Consider the following 17,402-nt stretch of genomic DNA (forward strand, 5'->3'; position numbering starts at 1 on the left):
GCTCATTACGCAGAATTGCCCCTAACAGTGTGTTAAAGTCCTTGAGATTCCAAAAGATGATGTTTCTATAATGTCTTGTGCAGGGAATAGTATCTTAGCAAGAAGATGAAAATTAATCATTCTTGGCAGGCTATAGTGGTATTGCTATAAATGTTGTTTTAAGACAAGGCGATCTATCATTATCATTGTGCGACAAGTCACTTTGTCATTCCTATTAAACCATGATATCCTCATGTAAATCCTATCAGAGTTTAATCCTTCATAATATATTATATTTTATGACTAAATCATGTATTTTGGATGTAAAAAACTTTCAACTTTCAAATAAAGGTGACATAAAAGTAAAAAAAAAAGAAATCCCTCTTAATTGTGATGAAGTATAAGTATATACATTGAAATAGTTGTACCAAGTCAAATCTCCTCGTTTTGAGAGTATCTGGACGTATTATCCATGGTAACAGGCATATTATGTTAAGACACAGTACAGGGGGAGCTGTCACATCCACCAGCCCGGATCATGGACGCCTTTGGGGGGAAGGGATGCCGAGCGTCGCTGCGTCTGACGTCATGACGCAGGGAGAGAGAGAGCGAGCGAGGGGAGGCGATGTGAGGAAGCTGCAATAAACACACAGGGCGTCTGCGCCTATCTAAGTAGGACAATAAAGTGAAAACGGCATCAATGCTCTAACAATGGATTTATCAGATATGCTTCTTCTCAAAGTTTTCCTCTTCGTGTACCTGCTGAACAACACCCAAGGTGAGTTTAGGCGCCTGCCGGACGGAGAGCTTTGGTCGCTGTGGTTGAATCGCTGGAGCCGCTGCTGCTGAGAGAGAGAGGGAGAGGGGAGCAGAAAGGCTGCTAGCCTGTTAGCTACCAGGAGGGATCAGCGGGGCCTGCTGCTGCTGCTGCTGCTGCTTGCTTGCTTGTTGTGAAGAGGACTGCACCCTTTTTGCCGTCTTACTTCTGGCTAACAAATGATTCATATCGCGAAAAGCCGACGCGGATTCGCGCCGTCGATTGGAGGGAGGCGACGTCGCCGAGTTGTTTGTGCGTGTTGTCACAGTTTTTACTGCCGCGTTTGGGGCTGGTTTTGTTGTTATCGTGCGGACAGCGCCGACAGCCATTGTTATGAGAAGATGGAGAAGCCGACTGGCTCAGCGGACCGTCAGCCCTGTGCCTGCTGCTAACACCGTAGCCGCTAACATTAACACTGATTTTAACAAAGATACAAGGTCTGGCCGCTGACATTATGTTATCTGAGGCGGACCAGTGATAACAGTGAACATGACACCAGTTTTCAGGGCTGCTGGTGGGATTTTACTTGTTGTGTTAGCTGTGGTCACTGCGGTGGTTTTCTCACTATTTTTCCAATTTAATGTAGAGCCGCAAAAAACTTTGGATTGGAAAATGTAGTAAATAATTCTCATGTGTTATATTTTAGAGGCAAAAACGACATGTCTGTTAATTGCTCGTTGTACATATGGCATCACACAACTGCTGTATGTTGCAATTGTGGTTTTAAATCCAGCACAGTGAAATAGAATAAGACGCAGCTATATTAGTTTTGTTCACACTAAAGCTGTCAGTCACTTGTGTCCATGTCTATCATTCACAGTCCATACAGTCCTCACCTCTAATTGAAGCCCATGTCTTACCTTTGCAACAAGCTGTAACGATTATTTCACACATTAGGCCAATTTCGTGTGGTGTTATTATTATTTTTAATCAAAATGTTAAAGGTTGTGTTTAATCTTGTTATCTTGATGCATTTGGACAATATTTCTAAAATGTCATTGTATCATATCAGAAATGTAAAAATCAGTCACTCTGTTTATTGTCCTGTGTTGTAGGCCTTAAGGAATTAAGGTATTTCAAAATAGTCATGGCCTTCACTTCTCATAGTCACCTCAATGAAAAATTTAATGTTAGCACCTAAATATTTTATAATGCACATGACTGTAGAAGTAGCTGAAGCCTGGACTACTTACCCATCTTTGTTATATAGTAACTCTGAATCCTGTAATTTATGGCCCACCAGCCAGGCATAATTACCTGTCTGAGAGTACTAATTACACATGCTGTATTTACTGAAAATACTTTCTTTTGGTTTTGCATGTTATAGGATGAATATGCAGCAGAAGTAACTTTCACAAGGGTTTAAATGGTCTCAACATAAATACTATGTTTTTCTTGAAATGGAGTTAGTCCTTTTGAATGTGAAGCAGTTGGTGAAATGGGTGGAGGCGCTCGAGAATCTTTTTCCTTCGAGCCCACCACCCACTCTTCTGTTGGCGAAATAATTATGCTGTGATGCTGGGGGCTGTTGTTTAGCAAGGCTCCAAAACTGGCATCCATTTGACTTAAATAGATTTAGCAGGGTTTTAAAACACAGGCCATGCTGGTTTGCTGTCATTTCCCATCGTTTTAATCCTGCCTGTCAAATATCTGCCTGATCGTCTATTTAATTGTGCACCTAAGATATCTTAACATGCACTATTGCCTTCGTTATTTACAGTGATACACCGTTGCTTTGCTCTGATATTATTCAAAGTATTAGAATAATATATCTGAGGATTTGAACTACATTACCTAACATGTGTTTTGGTTAAACTGGCATTTGCCAAGAATACCTGATGTGATAGAAACTCTGTGATACCGAAGCTCTCAGAAATGTCTGCACATGGATCTTATTGTCTAATCCCCAACGCTGAATTGTGAACATGTTGTCATTTACACACATAGTTTAATGCCTTTTTTTAAACAATATTCCTTGATTTAATGTTTTGTGTGACGTGTATGCCCACGCATTTTTATTATGTACAGTGCATGCAAAAAAATCTAAAATAAATTAGAAAAACTGTATCCTCACACCACGGCTGACTTTCATTAAGCTTGAAATATCCTTGTCTTTCATTGCTAACAGGATTTTCTCTGCTCTTTTCATACAGGACACTACAGAAATCCTCTGAACAAGTACATCCGTCACTATGAAGGTCTGACCTATGACACAGAGCTTGTGCACAGCAAGCATCAAAGGGCCAAGAGGGCGCTCTCTCATGAGGACAAGTTCCTTCATTTAGACTTTCATGCCCATGGAAGGTTTGTCTTTTTTTCCCCTTGATATTAACCAGATGGGAAATTCAGTCTGTGTGTATGTCTGTTTATTTAGTTGCAAAGCTGCATTGTTTATGATTAAAGGCGGAGGTCAGCTGTAGAGCAGAGATTTGTGGAGTGATTGAAAGTTGTTTACATTTAATGACGGTTTTATGAAATCGTGGCATCGCTTTGACTCTGTGGTGAGGATGGATTTCAAATCTCTAAAGCAATAAATTGATTGATCAGTTGATAAAAAATGACCTGGCAACTATTTTGATAATACATCGATATATTCGATGAACATTTGTTGCTTTCCTAAAACAAAGACTTAAGATGATCAAAAACATATTTTTAACAATATTTTGACATTTAACAGACGAACGACTGAGCGATTTGTTTAGATTGATCAGGTAATTGATCAACAATGAAGATAATTATCAGTTGCAGCACTTGGTTTTGGTTTTATTGTGATTTTCTGCCACGCTCTAAATACATGCAGATCAGGTGAGGTAGAGACTCTGAATGTGTTAGTTAGCCTTATGATACATCAGGTGTTTTCATACACTTGATAGCTGGGTGGGAGCCTCCTTGATGGAGGGATGGATGGATGAATACAGTCATTCATAGAGTCCTTGTTGGGGTTTCTCATCCAGCATTTTGAAGAGGTGGTGTTTGATAGAAAGTGTCCACACTCTCCATGACAAAGTCAAGACCATCTGGCTGGGAGCTTGGCAAAGGCTGTTTATCATCCTGCCTGTAGCAGGGCCTGCTGTTCCTAAACTCTGATGGTGCTTAATAGGGGAGAGAACGATAAAGAGCTGTGCAAACAAGCACATGGAAAGAAGATGTCTTTTTCCTTTGAAAAGCAGGAATGTGTCAGCTTCTTTTCCCTTTGACTTCATGACAAAACTAGAGATACAACTCAAATTCCTAGGCTTAATTTGCAGCACTGCACACATTCCTTTTGCCAGCTTTGAGCAAAAATGCCTATATATGGCTGATGCAGCGGATATTTCACTGCATCCTGGCCTTTGTGCGCTATTCAGTTGATACTGTGCACATACATGGTTTATGCGGCATCATGTGAAGTTTGACCATATTTTTCCAAAGCGGTCAGTTGCTTCAGCTGCTGTGCACTGACCGCCCCCGACTGTAACTTACACACAATACAAAAATACAATAAGAGTGCTGTGTAGGTGTAACATGAAACCAAAGGTTACTGTTACATGTTTGTTTCTGTGTTATCTACCAAAGAAAAAGCAGCGTTGTTTCAAGATGCCCTAATTTTTTTGTTCCTTTTCTTGAAAAAAAAGAAAGACTGCAGTTTCCCCAGCTCCTGCAACAGAAAAGTGTTTAGATGTTTTCTCTCTGCCACACCATGCCCTTGGTTTCACCTGTTTCCCCCGTTCATTTGCATTTTCCTTTTTCCTCAAAGGCTGGGGGAACACTGTTAAGTGAAGCCAAAGTTAGATCCCCACCCAGATCCATAGGCTCGCACTCTGTGACATGAATAAATGAGGAATCGCTTCTGTGGCGAGTTTGGCTACAAGGATATTAGCTCATTGCAGTGTAGATGAAACAGTTGTCCTGTTGTCTTTGATTCCAGGCATTTTAATTTGCGAATGAAGAGGGATACCACCCTGTTTTCCCAAGATTTAAAGGTTGATGTTTCAGGACAAGAAATTCCATTCGATACCTCTCATATCTACACTGGAGAAATCTTTGGTGAGACTTTTCATTTGAATCCTACTGCTTTAATATTTTTCTTAATAATAAAAGCAATAATGGAGTCGCAAGCAATTTTTTTGTATGCCGTGTTTTTCTGAAATATAAAAAAAACCTGTCACTTGGATTCCCAGGTGAGAAAGGTACCCTGACTCACGGTTCGATTGTGGATGGTAAGTTCGAGGGCTTCATCCAGAGCTACCACGGCAACTACTACGTGGAGCCGTCCGAGAGGTACCTGGAGGGCAAAGATGTGCCCTTCCACTCCGTCATCTACCACGAAGACGACATACGTGAGTCCCCCAACAACCTCGGTCGCACAAACACTTTGATAGCCAGCTGTTGTAACCGCCGGGTTTGTGTAATTGGATGCATGTATATGTAAATGTGTGATCGGGAAAGTGCAAGGTTAGGGGCAGCTGAGCTGATGGAGACAGACTGGTGTGGTTGCCCCCCCCCCCCAGGGAGCTAAGATACCTGGGGTGCTCATTAGCTGAGTAACAAGATCTTTCTCCTGGGCTAGTGACTCATTTAACAGTCTTTACTGTGTTGGCACTAGTAGTGAGCACCAAGCACACTTAACTACACTGGCACCCTGTAATTTCAAATCATCTGTGTACATATAGTATGTGGCTGAGGGGCAAATTAAACCGAAATAGGGGAAGAATTGCTAATGAGAGACACAGGAAAGTAACAGCTCACACAGCAAAGCTAGGCTCAAGTGGCATGTAAGTACATCCATTAGCTGATCATGAATAGCGCCAGAAATAGAGTGACTCAGGGGGTTAAGTAGCTAACATTGTCTCCCATAATCCTAACAGTGTTGTGTCTGCCTCTCTCACTCAGACTACCCTCACAAGTACGGCCCAGAGGGAGGCTGCGCTGATAGCTCAGTGTTTGAGCGGATGAGGAAGTACCAAGGCTCTGCCATAGAGAAGCCACCCAAGGTGAACTTCACCCCACACCACAATAAATGATCACACCAAGGAAAGAGATTGTTTGGCTTTCACGGATTTTCTTTTTCACATTTGTTCTACTCTGTCGGGGTCACAGGAACCCGTAGTGGCTTTTTTTTCTCAGTTTCTGTATGCAGATTGGGTTTTTATTGACAGATGAGAATGGCCTGTCTAGGCTTAATTAATGGATGTCTACATGATGAATTGGTAGCTTAGGAGAACAAGTTGTTCTTTGCTGAAAGTTTTACATGTCATCCTAAAGTAGGGCTCTGTGCACAGTAATGCCCGGTTTCCTGTTTGAACGTTTTCAACCCAGAGCCCAGAATTGCACAACAAATACACGCAAAGGGCAAATGTCCATCAATGTTGAGAAAGAAAGAAAAACGCCCAGTTTGTTCATAATTCCTCAACACTGAGTATTTGACAAGTAAAGCAGTTTTTTGAACCTCAGATACATTACTGTGAACAGTTCAACAATGAATTGTATACAATACAGTGTCACAGTTTACAAACACTAACTGGGATTAAATAAATGCAGTAAATGTATACTCACACTTGGAGTTACCAGTAAAACACACTCATCTGATTTGCTGGGTTGGGTGTTCATATAAAGAGGAAGTGGATTGGATGTCTATTGTAATGACTTCTTTGTAAATTTTGACATTCTTACAAGTGTAAATGTAGTTCAAGCTCCCCGTCATCTTCTGAGAAGTTACAATTTTTTTTTCTTTTTATTATGTAAAAGGAGTGGTTAGTGATTTCATAGTCCTCCATGAACTGAGGACTAGGCTAGAGAACTGAAGGCTAGGTTAATCACGCTGCCCAGCAGCCCATAAATCTAGCCCTGGGTTGTGCTTCCTATATATACATTTATATATTTATTATCATTGCATTCAAGTCACAGAGCTAAGCACCCAATTTTCTTGAAAATAACTATGCGGCAATCTTTGAAAAACCTGAAAGCCATTTAACAACACTGACTGCCGTTCTGAAGGTATAACCAGAATCCTCAAACACTCTTTCAACAAAAAACCAATTGTAGCCTCTATCTCAAGTTGTGCCTGCTTCTCTAAACCAAACGCACATGCAATTTGTACCATATCAGCCAAAGAATAAAAATGCTCTTATTATTTTTAATGACATGCAGAACTGTTTCTTTCCAATATATTTTCATACCAAATGACTCGTTCATAGTTGTCAGTGTTTTTAAAAGAGCAATGGCACTTAAAAACATCTTTGTACATTTCTTTTATCAGATGGATAACCCTCATATCAATTTAACTATTTTTTTATAAGATCACAGAGCATTTATTTGTACAGATGCTTTGCTTCATGGCTGTAATTGTAATTGATGAGATTGACAAACTGGAGCTACTTAAAACTCCCCACGTGACGGAGGCACCAACCAGTTGTTTATTTAGAAAAAAGCAAATCATTCCTCAAACTGGATGTGTACTGTGCTTTTGTTCTCATTGTTCCCTCCGGGTTTCCCACCACCTTATCCTCTTATGTGACATAAGACGCACATGTTCCTCAGCACAGTCCACGAACATACTGCAGCTTGACAACCGCAGCCTAAAAATACAGGACATTATTAATTTAGCCAGTGTTTGGTTGAAAATGCTATATATATATATGTTTTATTTAACTGTCTTATTTCCTACTCTCTGTTTCCTGTGCTGCCCACACCAGGACCTTCACACTGAGGCCGGCTCTAATGACCCCGTGCTGCTGAGGAGGAAGAGGATGGCCCAGGTTGAGAAAAATACCTGTCAGCTATTCATACAGACAGACCACCTCTTTTACAAATACTATAAGACCAGAGAGGCTGTCATTGCACAGGTAACAACACACTCAGCGCTGCCTTCATGCTAATGCGCTGCTGTTGAAATGAGATTTACACAGTGAGCGTGGAGGGTTTTTGTCTGGTGGCGGCGCAGAGGCACTTTTGTAACCATCAGAAGCAGCTCATTAGTATAGAGTTTAAAGGATAATTAGTACAGGAATAATAACACCTCTTACTCAGTACAAGGGGTGAGTCGTAACACTTACAATAGAGCATCAAAAAAAATAATAACTCAAGGGTTCACTCCAGGGTTGTGTGCACTAATGCTCCGTGTTTTTTAGTCAGAGCCTGAAAGTGCACAAAAAAATAACAAGTAGCAAATTAGTGAAAGTATAATTCCCGGGGAAACATAGTCTGTTTAAAGAATATTGTTTTGGGAATATTTGTGCTCTTGCCGAGTGTTAGATGAGAGGAACAATATCTATCTGTTAAACAAGATGTAATGTGTTAATTCCCCTGGTTCTCTTCATGCTGTGCTGAACTAACCACCTGCTATTAGTAGCTTTATATTCACCAGAGCAAAAGTAAAAGAGAGTGTTTCTCAAATGTTTTTAATTATTACTTTAAAAGTCACATTATTCCTCCTGGAATACAGTCTCAAATAAATAATCTTGGTGGCTGTTGTGTTTGTTAGTCTGACATTCGTTACTGCACAGAATACAGTGAAACTAACAGTTTGTTGTCCTCTTTACAAATGTAGTGTACATTTGTTCTGTCATAGTATATTTGCTCATATCGCACGCTGAACAGACGTTGTGGGTTTAGTCAACAGGCTGCCGACGCTGTGTTCGGATCGTCACAGCTAAAGTCTGTTTGTTACATTTCAGATCTCGAGCCACGTCAAGGCCATCGACGCCATCTATCAGGGAACAGACTTCATGGGGATACGAAACATCAGTTTCATGGTCAAACGGATCCGGGTAAGTCCTGTACTGGTGAACTGATACCCAGTTTGTCGTATTTGTATCTGAGCTCACCCCCCCCGTCCCCCTCCCCTCTTCACAGATCAATACAACCAATGACGAGAGAGACAGGTCAAACCCATTCAGATTCGCCAACATCGGCGTGGAGAAGTTCCTGGAGCTGAACTCGGAGCAAAACCACGACGACTACTGTTTGGCTTACGTATTCACGGACCGAGACTTTGATGACGGAGTGCTGGGTTTGGCCTGGGTCGGAGCCCCCTCAGGTACTGCACGACAAGTCTGTGGATCATCAATGATGAGCAACAGCAAACAGACTGGCCTATTTTTAAAACAAGATATGAATACGTTCCTAACAAACAGATACAGGTTTTAAACCATTATATAACACATCACAGCCCTTGTACCTTATCACCCAATCTCGGCTGAGCGTTAGATCATTCTAGGGAAGAATAATGAATAATTGTAAAGTTCAATAATCAGATTTCCTCTCCTTAATGAGCAAAATCCTACTTGCTCTTTAACTCTGGCTCAAATCTGTGCTTTTCCTTCTCAGGGAGCTCTGGAGGCATCTGTGAAAAAAGCAAGCTGTACTCAGACGGAAAGAAGAAGTCTCTCAACACCGGTATAATCACTGTACAGAACTACGCCTCCCACGTACCTCCAAAAGTCTCCCATATCACATTTGCTCATGAAGTAGGACACAACTTCGGCTCCCCGGTGAGTTACTTAGATGTTCCACATTTATGCACAGTGAGAAGGAATTTATTAGGGGCTCGTACACTTTGTCCCTTCTTCTTTTAACCTGTGATTTTTTTTTCTTTCTTTTCCTTTTCTCGCTCTCAGCATGACTCTGGATCTGAGTGCACCCCTGGAGAATCTAAAAGCCAAGACAAGAAGGAGAAAGGGAATTATATCATGTATGCAAGAGCAACGTCAGGAGATAAGCTCAACAACAATAAATTCTCCATATGTAGCATCCGCAACATCAGCCAGGTGCTGGAGAAGAAGAGAAGCAACTGCTTTGTCGGTACGTTTTACTGTTTGCCTTTGACCTTGGCGCTGCACTTTGTTCCAGACGTGTACATAGAAACCACGGTAACAGTCTGGTTCTTACCTGTACCGATGACTGTGTGCGATTTTGAAGCCCAGCGATGACCGGGGAGTTAATCCATGTAACTAAAAATGCAGCAGGACTCAAGCTGGTATTGGCTTTGAAAAGCAATGTTGGCATCAGTCCAGGATTATTTTTACTGACTGTATTTGGCAGATTGCGCTGTTTGTGATGGTTTTTGTCGTCTTCTCTTTTTTTTGTATCACTTCAAACAACTTTCACCAACAACATAAATACTTATTGGTCTCTCAGATGCCGAACCATAAGATTGGCATGTCTACAGATTCTTATTAGTTCTGCTCATGGAGTCTGAACCGTATCAGTCTTGGCTGATATTAGAAGAAAAATGTTAAGATATTCTTGCTGCCTTCCAAAAGTCTCGGTGCACCTGCGCTGCCTGATATTTCTGCTCCTCCACCACCACACTAATGAGAGTATTTGTTTGGGTTTAATGTTACACCGGGCGTTCCCCAGGGTCTGTTTGCTTTTTGAACAAACGCTTCAGCACAGATTTTTGTATCCGTGTTATGACGGCAACTTACTCTCTCCCAGCGATATTTGTTTGGTTTTGTTTTGGAACGACGGGATTCTTGCGCTGACTGACTTTTAGTCCCATCTGCAAGAAGTCGGTTTCTAGTTTTGGGGAAACCCCGTCTCAGTGTTGATTCTTTCTTCCCCAAACAGAGTCTGGTCAGCCCATCTGTGGCAACGGCCTGGTGGAGCCGGGAGAGGAGTGCGACTGCGGCTACAGCGATCAGTGCAGAGACCAGTGTTGCTATGACGCCAACCAGCCGGACAACAAGAAGTGCAAGTTAAAGCCCAACAAAGTCTGCAGGTAAGACCAGGATTTTATTTAGGAGGTTATTTATTTATTGTTTGTGTGATGTTTCATGGGGAAGACTCTGCCAGCTCTTTCGTGACTAGTAGTAGTAGTGCTTTACACACACACACACACACACACACACACACACACACACACACACAATCATAATTAATTTGCTAGATCATATTGTGGCCAGTTTTAGGCATGTGAACTGGTCTCCTTAGGAAGCTATCTAAAGCTTATAGTAGGAGCCATTTCACCAGTGACAGACTTTTTGAAGGGCAGGGGCGAAAAGGAAAAAAGGGCACATACAGTATAGCGCATCCTCGCCACTGAAGAGGGCGCGATTTGGCTCCCAGGGGGCACTTTAGGGGGCCCCCCTGCCCCTTCCCTGTGCACGCCACTGCATTTCACATAGATTTGACATACATTAGACATACACTTAAAGGGATAGTTCAACATTTTGGCAAATTGGCCCATTGCCATAATCCCTATAGTCATAGCAGTAGGTTCGTCACCTTTAATTGTCGGTGTGAGCTACTTTTAGAACGGTGGAGCAGAGCCGCAAGCTGCTCAGAGCTACGCTATGGAGGCTCATGGGATTTCTTAGTTTCCCTCATCAAATCCATCAAATACACAATCCAACAACTCCAAAACGCTCTGGTGGACAAATTGTGACCTGCACATTCACCACGCTATGAGATAATAATAGATATAGATTTGATGAGATTAGCTTGCACCGACAAATAAAAGTAACAAACCTACTGCTATGACTATAGGGATTATGGCAATGGGCCAATTAGCCAAAATGTTGAACTATCCCTTTAACATTAACACACAATGCATACACATTTTACATGCACTTGACACTAATACATTTAACATACTACATATAACACAACATACACTTAACATACAATTTGTAATCCCAGGATGTGTATGTATGTACCAGTATATGAGTTTAGCAGTTGTTCCTTTAGATGGCGCTTAAACATGGACATAGATTGTGATATTTTCGACTCTCGCCTCAACACCTGCTGCGTCTCGCCCCTCAGTCCCAGCCAGGGTCCGTGCTGCACCGCCGAGTGCTCGTACAAGGGCCGCAACGACAAGTGCAGAGAGGAGTCCGAGTGCGCTCACCAGGGCATGTGCAACGGAGTCAGCGCCCAGTGCCCCACGTCGGAGCCCAAGGCCAACTTCACCGCCTGCCACGGAGAGACTCAAGTCTGCCTCAACGGGGTGAGCGGCTGAAGACTTAACACCTGGAACAACCGGTTGTTATAGCAACTTGATATTCATACCAGTCAGTGTCTTATCTCGCCTGTCTTCGTGCTCCTCCCCCGCAGGGCTGCTCCGGCTCCATCTGTGAGAAGTACGGGCTCGAGGCGTGCACCTGTGCCAGCCAAGACGGCAAAGACGAGACGGAGCTCTGCCACGTGTGCTGCATGGAGAAGAGTGAGTCATTTACCTTTTTTAACCACCTCGACAACTGATTTTTTTTTTTTTTTTTTCTTAATAAAATATTGTTCTGACAATCCACGATCCATCTCCTCAGTGAATCCCAACACGTGCAGCAGCACGGGCTCGGAGCGCCTGGCTCGTTTCTTCAACAAGAAAGTGACCACGCTGCCCGCCGGCTCGCCCTGCAACGACTTCAAGGGTTACTGCGACGTGTTCATGAAATGCCGCCTGGTGGATGCAGACGGGCCGCTCGCCAGGCTAAAGAAGGCCATCTTCAACCCAGAGCTCTACGAGAACATCGCAGAGTGGATTGTGGTACGTGTCAACTTCTTGATTCTCGATTTGCAGGATTAGTTGTTGTTGTTGTTATAACGAGGCGTCTCTGTATCGATCGTGTTTAATCCGCTCTTCATTTTCTCCTCCAGGCCCATTGGTGGGCAGTGTTGTTGATGGGGATCGCCCTCATCATGCTCATGGCTGGCTTCATTAAGATCTGTAGTGTCCACACACCGAGCAGTAACCCCAAACTCCCCCCTCCCAAACCACTTCCAGGTGAGTCCAGAGGTTCACAAGGAGCGGAGGAAGAGGCTTCTCTTAACGAGCTGAGAAGGACAATTACTTTATTACACTAATACCCCAACCACCGGGCGTAATGAGCTTGATAATTAATGATTTTTCTAGTTAACACTCTGTAAGTGTCATGCATCAGTTTCCATTAACACATTAAGTCTCTTTTAATTATTTTATACTCTTGTAGATAAATGGAAAGTTTCATATAAAGGTACATATTTTAACGAGGTCTGATCTTGATCTTGTACCAAATACTGAGATAACAGATATTGGTTAATGTGTTGCTGTGATTTGTCCAACTCTGAGTGTGTATACAGGCATGATGAATGTCTCAGAGTTTAGAATTGAATTTTTTTTTTTTTTAAAGCAGCTGATTATTTTTAAGGTCACAACTTTTCTTAGTGTTGTGTTTGACATCTTGATTTAGGCCTAACAACACAAAGTTGAGTCCACCTGTCGAACATGTACCAATACACTGTTCTGTAGTTTTTCCATAGTTTGGTTGTTTCCTCCCACCTGAACGCAGTAAATTGTAGATTCCTCCATTTGTTGTGGAGGCGATAAACAAGTTTAAATGAGTTTTGGGACTTAAAACATTTCCTCCGTCTGTATTCTCAAACGAAACAGATATTTTGTTTACAATTTTTATCGTTTGTCTTTTAACGAGCTCATCTAAACCTAAACTCCCGTCTCCCTGACAGGCACTTTGAAGAGGCGGCGAGCGCAGCAGCAGGCCAACTCCCAGGTGCAGCACCAGTCTCAGCACCCACACTCCCATCAGCACGGAGGCCACGGCGGCGGCGGCGGCCACGGAGGCCACGGCGGCCACGGGGGCCACGGCGGCCAGCGGCAACCCCAGAGGCAGCCTCAGCGGCAGGCGCAGCCCCAGAGGCACCACCGCCAGCCCAGAGAGAACTATCAGATGGGCCAGATGAGACGCTGAGACCCTGCACCCCGCCTCCCTCCCTCCCTCCAATGCCTTGGCTCCTCCTTGTGCCTACAGTGGGAAACAAAAGCGTCACTCCATCCAAAGAAAAGCCTGACATGGTTGTTAGTCACCATCATATCCTCCATCTACAGACAAAACAGACACGTGGAAAAGAGAAAACACTATCTAGCAACTCAATTGGCTCTTTGTGGAGTGGACTCGACCATCAGCCATTTCCAATGCAGTGTGATCTAGCATCTTTTTCCACCTTTTATTTTTCTTTTTTTTTTTTTGAAGGAGTGCCAAGGAGTTAAGGAATCATGTGTAGCTTTAGTACATTCTGTGATGTGAGTTTTTTCTTTTCTTTTCTTTTTGTTGTTTTTTTTCTTGTTTCGGTTTAGTTTTTTGGTTCTATTGCAACGTCTTCTTGAGTGACACACCCGTGGCTGCTGGTGAATTGTTCTGTGCTTTTTTTCTTTTCGCCATTCAAGCCAGAAATGAGAGACGCTCAGAGGGGATTTGCGGCACTTTTGTGATTTACACATGTCAAACGGCAAAAGACACAGGCTCCGGTCTCTCGTGCAGACAGTCTTCTGCATGTGACTGTACATATTTAGTGTATCATAAGTGAAAACAAACTATTTCTTCTACTGTAAATGTGTAATTCTTCACTTATTTTTCTTTTATTTTTTTGGTTAGTGCTCTCAGGACTCTTAACACATAAAAGAAGGAATGATGGTTGTGAGGAGTTCCTTGGGCGTTGCGGTCGAAGGATGTGCGGCCATCGACTTCTCTTCGCAGTCGTCCAATCAGGTGGATCTCTTTCACGTTTAGATCGCTAGGTTTCAAAGTTGAACAACAAGGTCACCATATCCCACATTTTAGGCCTTTGTTCGAGGTCCCTTTTTCTTCATCCTTTTTTTTTTTACTTTTTATTGTCTTGCTATAACATCACGTTTTGCTCATGTTGCGTAACAAGCTAGATGAGGTGTAGAGTCATGGGAACAGAAAGGGAACATCACCTAGTTTGGTATACCTTTTTATTGTCTTTACCGATTTTGATTTTGATAATGAAGAATGAATAACCACTAAATGAAGTTTATGATGATTCTACCTGTTCAGATATGAAAACAAGGGAAGTGAAGGCTGCTGTGGCTTAGTTTAGAAACGAGAGTGTATCATGTTACAGAGTTAGTTTACATGAGTGTGGAAATAATAAATTTAAAAATGACTCCGGTGTGGATGTACAAAAAAATTGTAAGATTAAATCATTCTATTATTCTTCAAGATAGCGAATCTAAGAACTTTTCAATGTGGGCATGCAGACACATTTATTAAATGTGACTATTAATTGACCAAGGTCTGTAATATTTGTATGTCACTCAACACTCTTTGCTTTGACAACTATTAATGTTAAGTCTTTGAACAAGTGGAAGGAGCGACGTAAGGCGGCAGTATTGTCTCACTATTCACACAACACATTCCTCAGTGTGTCCACTTCGTTTCACTGGAGACAAGCAGCTGTTTGTGTTCTTTAAAAACTCACCTGCAGGTTTTCTCCCGGTCAGATCTCACCACGGACTGATTCCCCTTAAGAGCTCATGAGTGCAGGCCTCGGTGTGAGTTTACATCAGCGTGCCATAAAACTTTATCAAGCTGATCTTTGTGCACAAGTTTTCTTAAAAACAAAACAAAAACACAGGGTGCACCTGTAGGAGCCACTTTCCAAAAAAGGCAAGAAATGAAGAAGATGTGATTGTTTTTGTCAGATTGTTTCACCTCAGGTGTTTTTTTTTGTTTTTTTTTGGTTTGTTTTTTTTCCTCCTCTTGCTGTAGCAAAGCACGAGGTACGTTTTGGAAAATGACAACACTAAATGAAAGGATTTGATACATCTGGTATATTATGCAAAATCCTATGATTTATTTATCATGCAAATGTTTTTTTCCACCAAAAAAAAAAGAAGAAATTGGCAAATGAGCGCAAATTATGCACAAAAACAGTAAATCGCAGGATTTCGCATTATATATTCAGCAAAGGATTTATTTTTTTTCTCTGACTTTTATTTTACCTGACTATTTTATCCTGGCATTATTTTTTTTTAAATGCATGCAATACTAATCTCAACTAATATCTTCCAACACTATCCTGATGGTCGTAATATTCACACGTGTGCTCTGGAGGGGACACAGAAATAACGTGTCTCACGGTTTACACTTAATTTCACATGGCAGATGAATTGGGCAGGTCAGCAGTTGGTACAACTTCTCATGTCTGTACAAAATGGAGCTCTTTTTAAAAATGTCATCTACGTCTAGGCTGGATCACGCCTGTTAGGCCTAGAGAACTTACATGTAAACTTGTACAGTACTTCGAAAATTTGCATTTCATTTGAAAATGAAAAATTACATTTTGATACATCTGTTTCATTTTTTGTATTCTAATTCCAGAGTAAGTTGTTCAAAGATGTTCATATGTGACAAATTTTCCTTTCCTCTAAGTTATTTATGTTCTTATATGTGCTAGTTGAACTGGAGTTTGCTTATGATACTTTTCTCCACCGTCATCAATGGTAAAAACAATTCAGTGTGATGGAGTTAATGTTACATTCTCATTTTTGTCTTCGTTATCCTGTGGCATGGTTTGGATAGAAGAGCAGAAGAATAATGCCTGTAAATTTTACTTTCTTTTTAATTTCGTAGTCTTGGTACAGTTTTTAGATAAACGTGCACTGAAAATGTCCAAATTGAGTTGAAATGTTGTAGGTGATGTAGGCCGAAAGAACACAAGATTAAAAAGTAATACTACTGTCTGATTTTAATGTTCACTGTGTTTTATACAGTATCGGAAATTTTTGTTCACTTTGAACATTTTTACTAAAAAAAAAAAAAATTTCAAATTGTATTGTGCAAAGAGATGTAATTTTTGGAGTACTTGAAATGCATTAATTAAAAGACTCATTCAAAATAAAATAGACCCCTGTTTACTGTCTGTAAAGTGTGCACTCTTAGTTTTTATTGTTTGTTTTAGTCATGTATACTGAGGTCTGATACAGAGAACGAAATCAGTGGCCACTGGTTTAACACGTGAACGGTTCTGGGCTTGAGATGTGAAATTTACAGCAACTTGTGTTTGAAACTGATGTGGAGCTGGAGTTCAGTGTTTTTTGCAACTTCTTGGGACTAAAAATTAGAATATCTCAAAGATTTTGTCCTTTTGTTTTTGTCATCTATTTGTCTAATAAACAACTACCTGAAAAACACAAACCTGTTGGAGGTGCTGGAACTGAAACTGTGACTTTGTGTATTAGGAAAAGCACCTGCACAGCGGTCGATCAAGAAATATGGATTCACTGAGACGAGCTCTCGGGTCTTTGACCAAACATCAAACAACCAAACGTCCATATTGGTCGGATCAGATTATGCAGATGCTTTTCCTGTCTTTATTCCATTTAATTTCATTCCATTTTTTTCATGTAATCTGTTCATTACAAGTCCCCCAAAACCTGTTTGTTACGTCAGTGTGTGTACATGTGTGTATGTGTATGTTTTTTCTGTCGAAACAACTAAAAAAAAAGTATCAAATGTCAATACAACAGTTGTTGATGTTCTTTGCCTGTGCTGTTGGGCTCTTTGATTGATCAGTATAAACTGATCAGCCCTAACATTAAAACAGGTCACTGCTTTTATGTTTTTTACCAAGTAAAACCACAAAGCTGTGAAAAATACAACAAATCAAATGACTTAACACGCACAAGATATACACCAATCAACCACAACAATAGAAACAACACAAACAGTCACCTGTTTTAATGTTTGGACTAATCGGTGTGTGACTGTGTGTAAGTGCAGTAGAGGGCTGCCCACACCAGAGGGAGCAGCTGCTGTAGCTCAAGTGTTGGAGCCAGAGGTTTTAGAGCAGCCTGTCAACATCAGCACCACAGATCCTCTTCACAGCTCTT

The 17,402-nt window shown here is 41.5% G+C and overlaps 1 protein-coding gene across 1 annotated transcript; it reads left to right on the top strand.

The window, feature by feature from the left end:
* Positions 1-596: 596 nt before the first annotated feature.
* Positions 597-16,943, top strand: LOC310987671 (disintegrin and metalloproteinase domain-containing protein 10-like). The gene is made up of 16 exons (XM_083974042.1): positions 597-757; positions 2,950-3,100; positions 4,704-4,822; positions 4,957-5,115; positions 5,669-5,769; positions 7,471-7,620; positions 8,452-8,544; positions 8,630-8,813; positions 9,104-9,267; positions 9,394-9,577; positions 10,346-10,496; positions 11,540-11,723; positions 11,831-11,939; positions 12,040-12,260; positions 12,371-12,497; positions 13,217-16,943. The coding sequence occupies exons 1-16, from the start codon at positions 691-693 to the stop codon at positions 13,456-13,458; spliced, it is 2,406 nt and encodes an 801-aa protein (XP_083830168.1). The 5' UTR covers positions 597-690; the 3' UTR covers positions 13,459-16,943.
* The last annotated feature ends 459 nt before the right edge of the window (positions 16,944-17,402 follow it).

Source organism: Trachurus trachurus (assembly GCF_905171665.1).
Source record: "Trachurus trachurus genome assembly, chromosome: 6".
Lineage (NCBI taxonomy): Eukaryota > Metazoa > Chordata > Actinopteri > Carangiformes > Carangidae > Trachurus > Trachurus trachurus.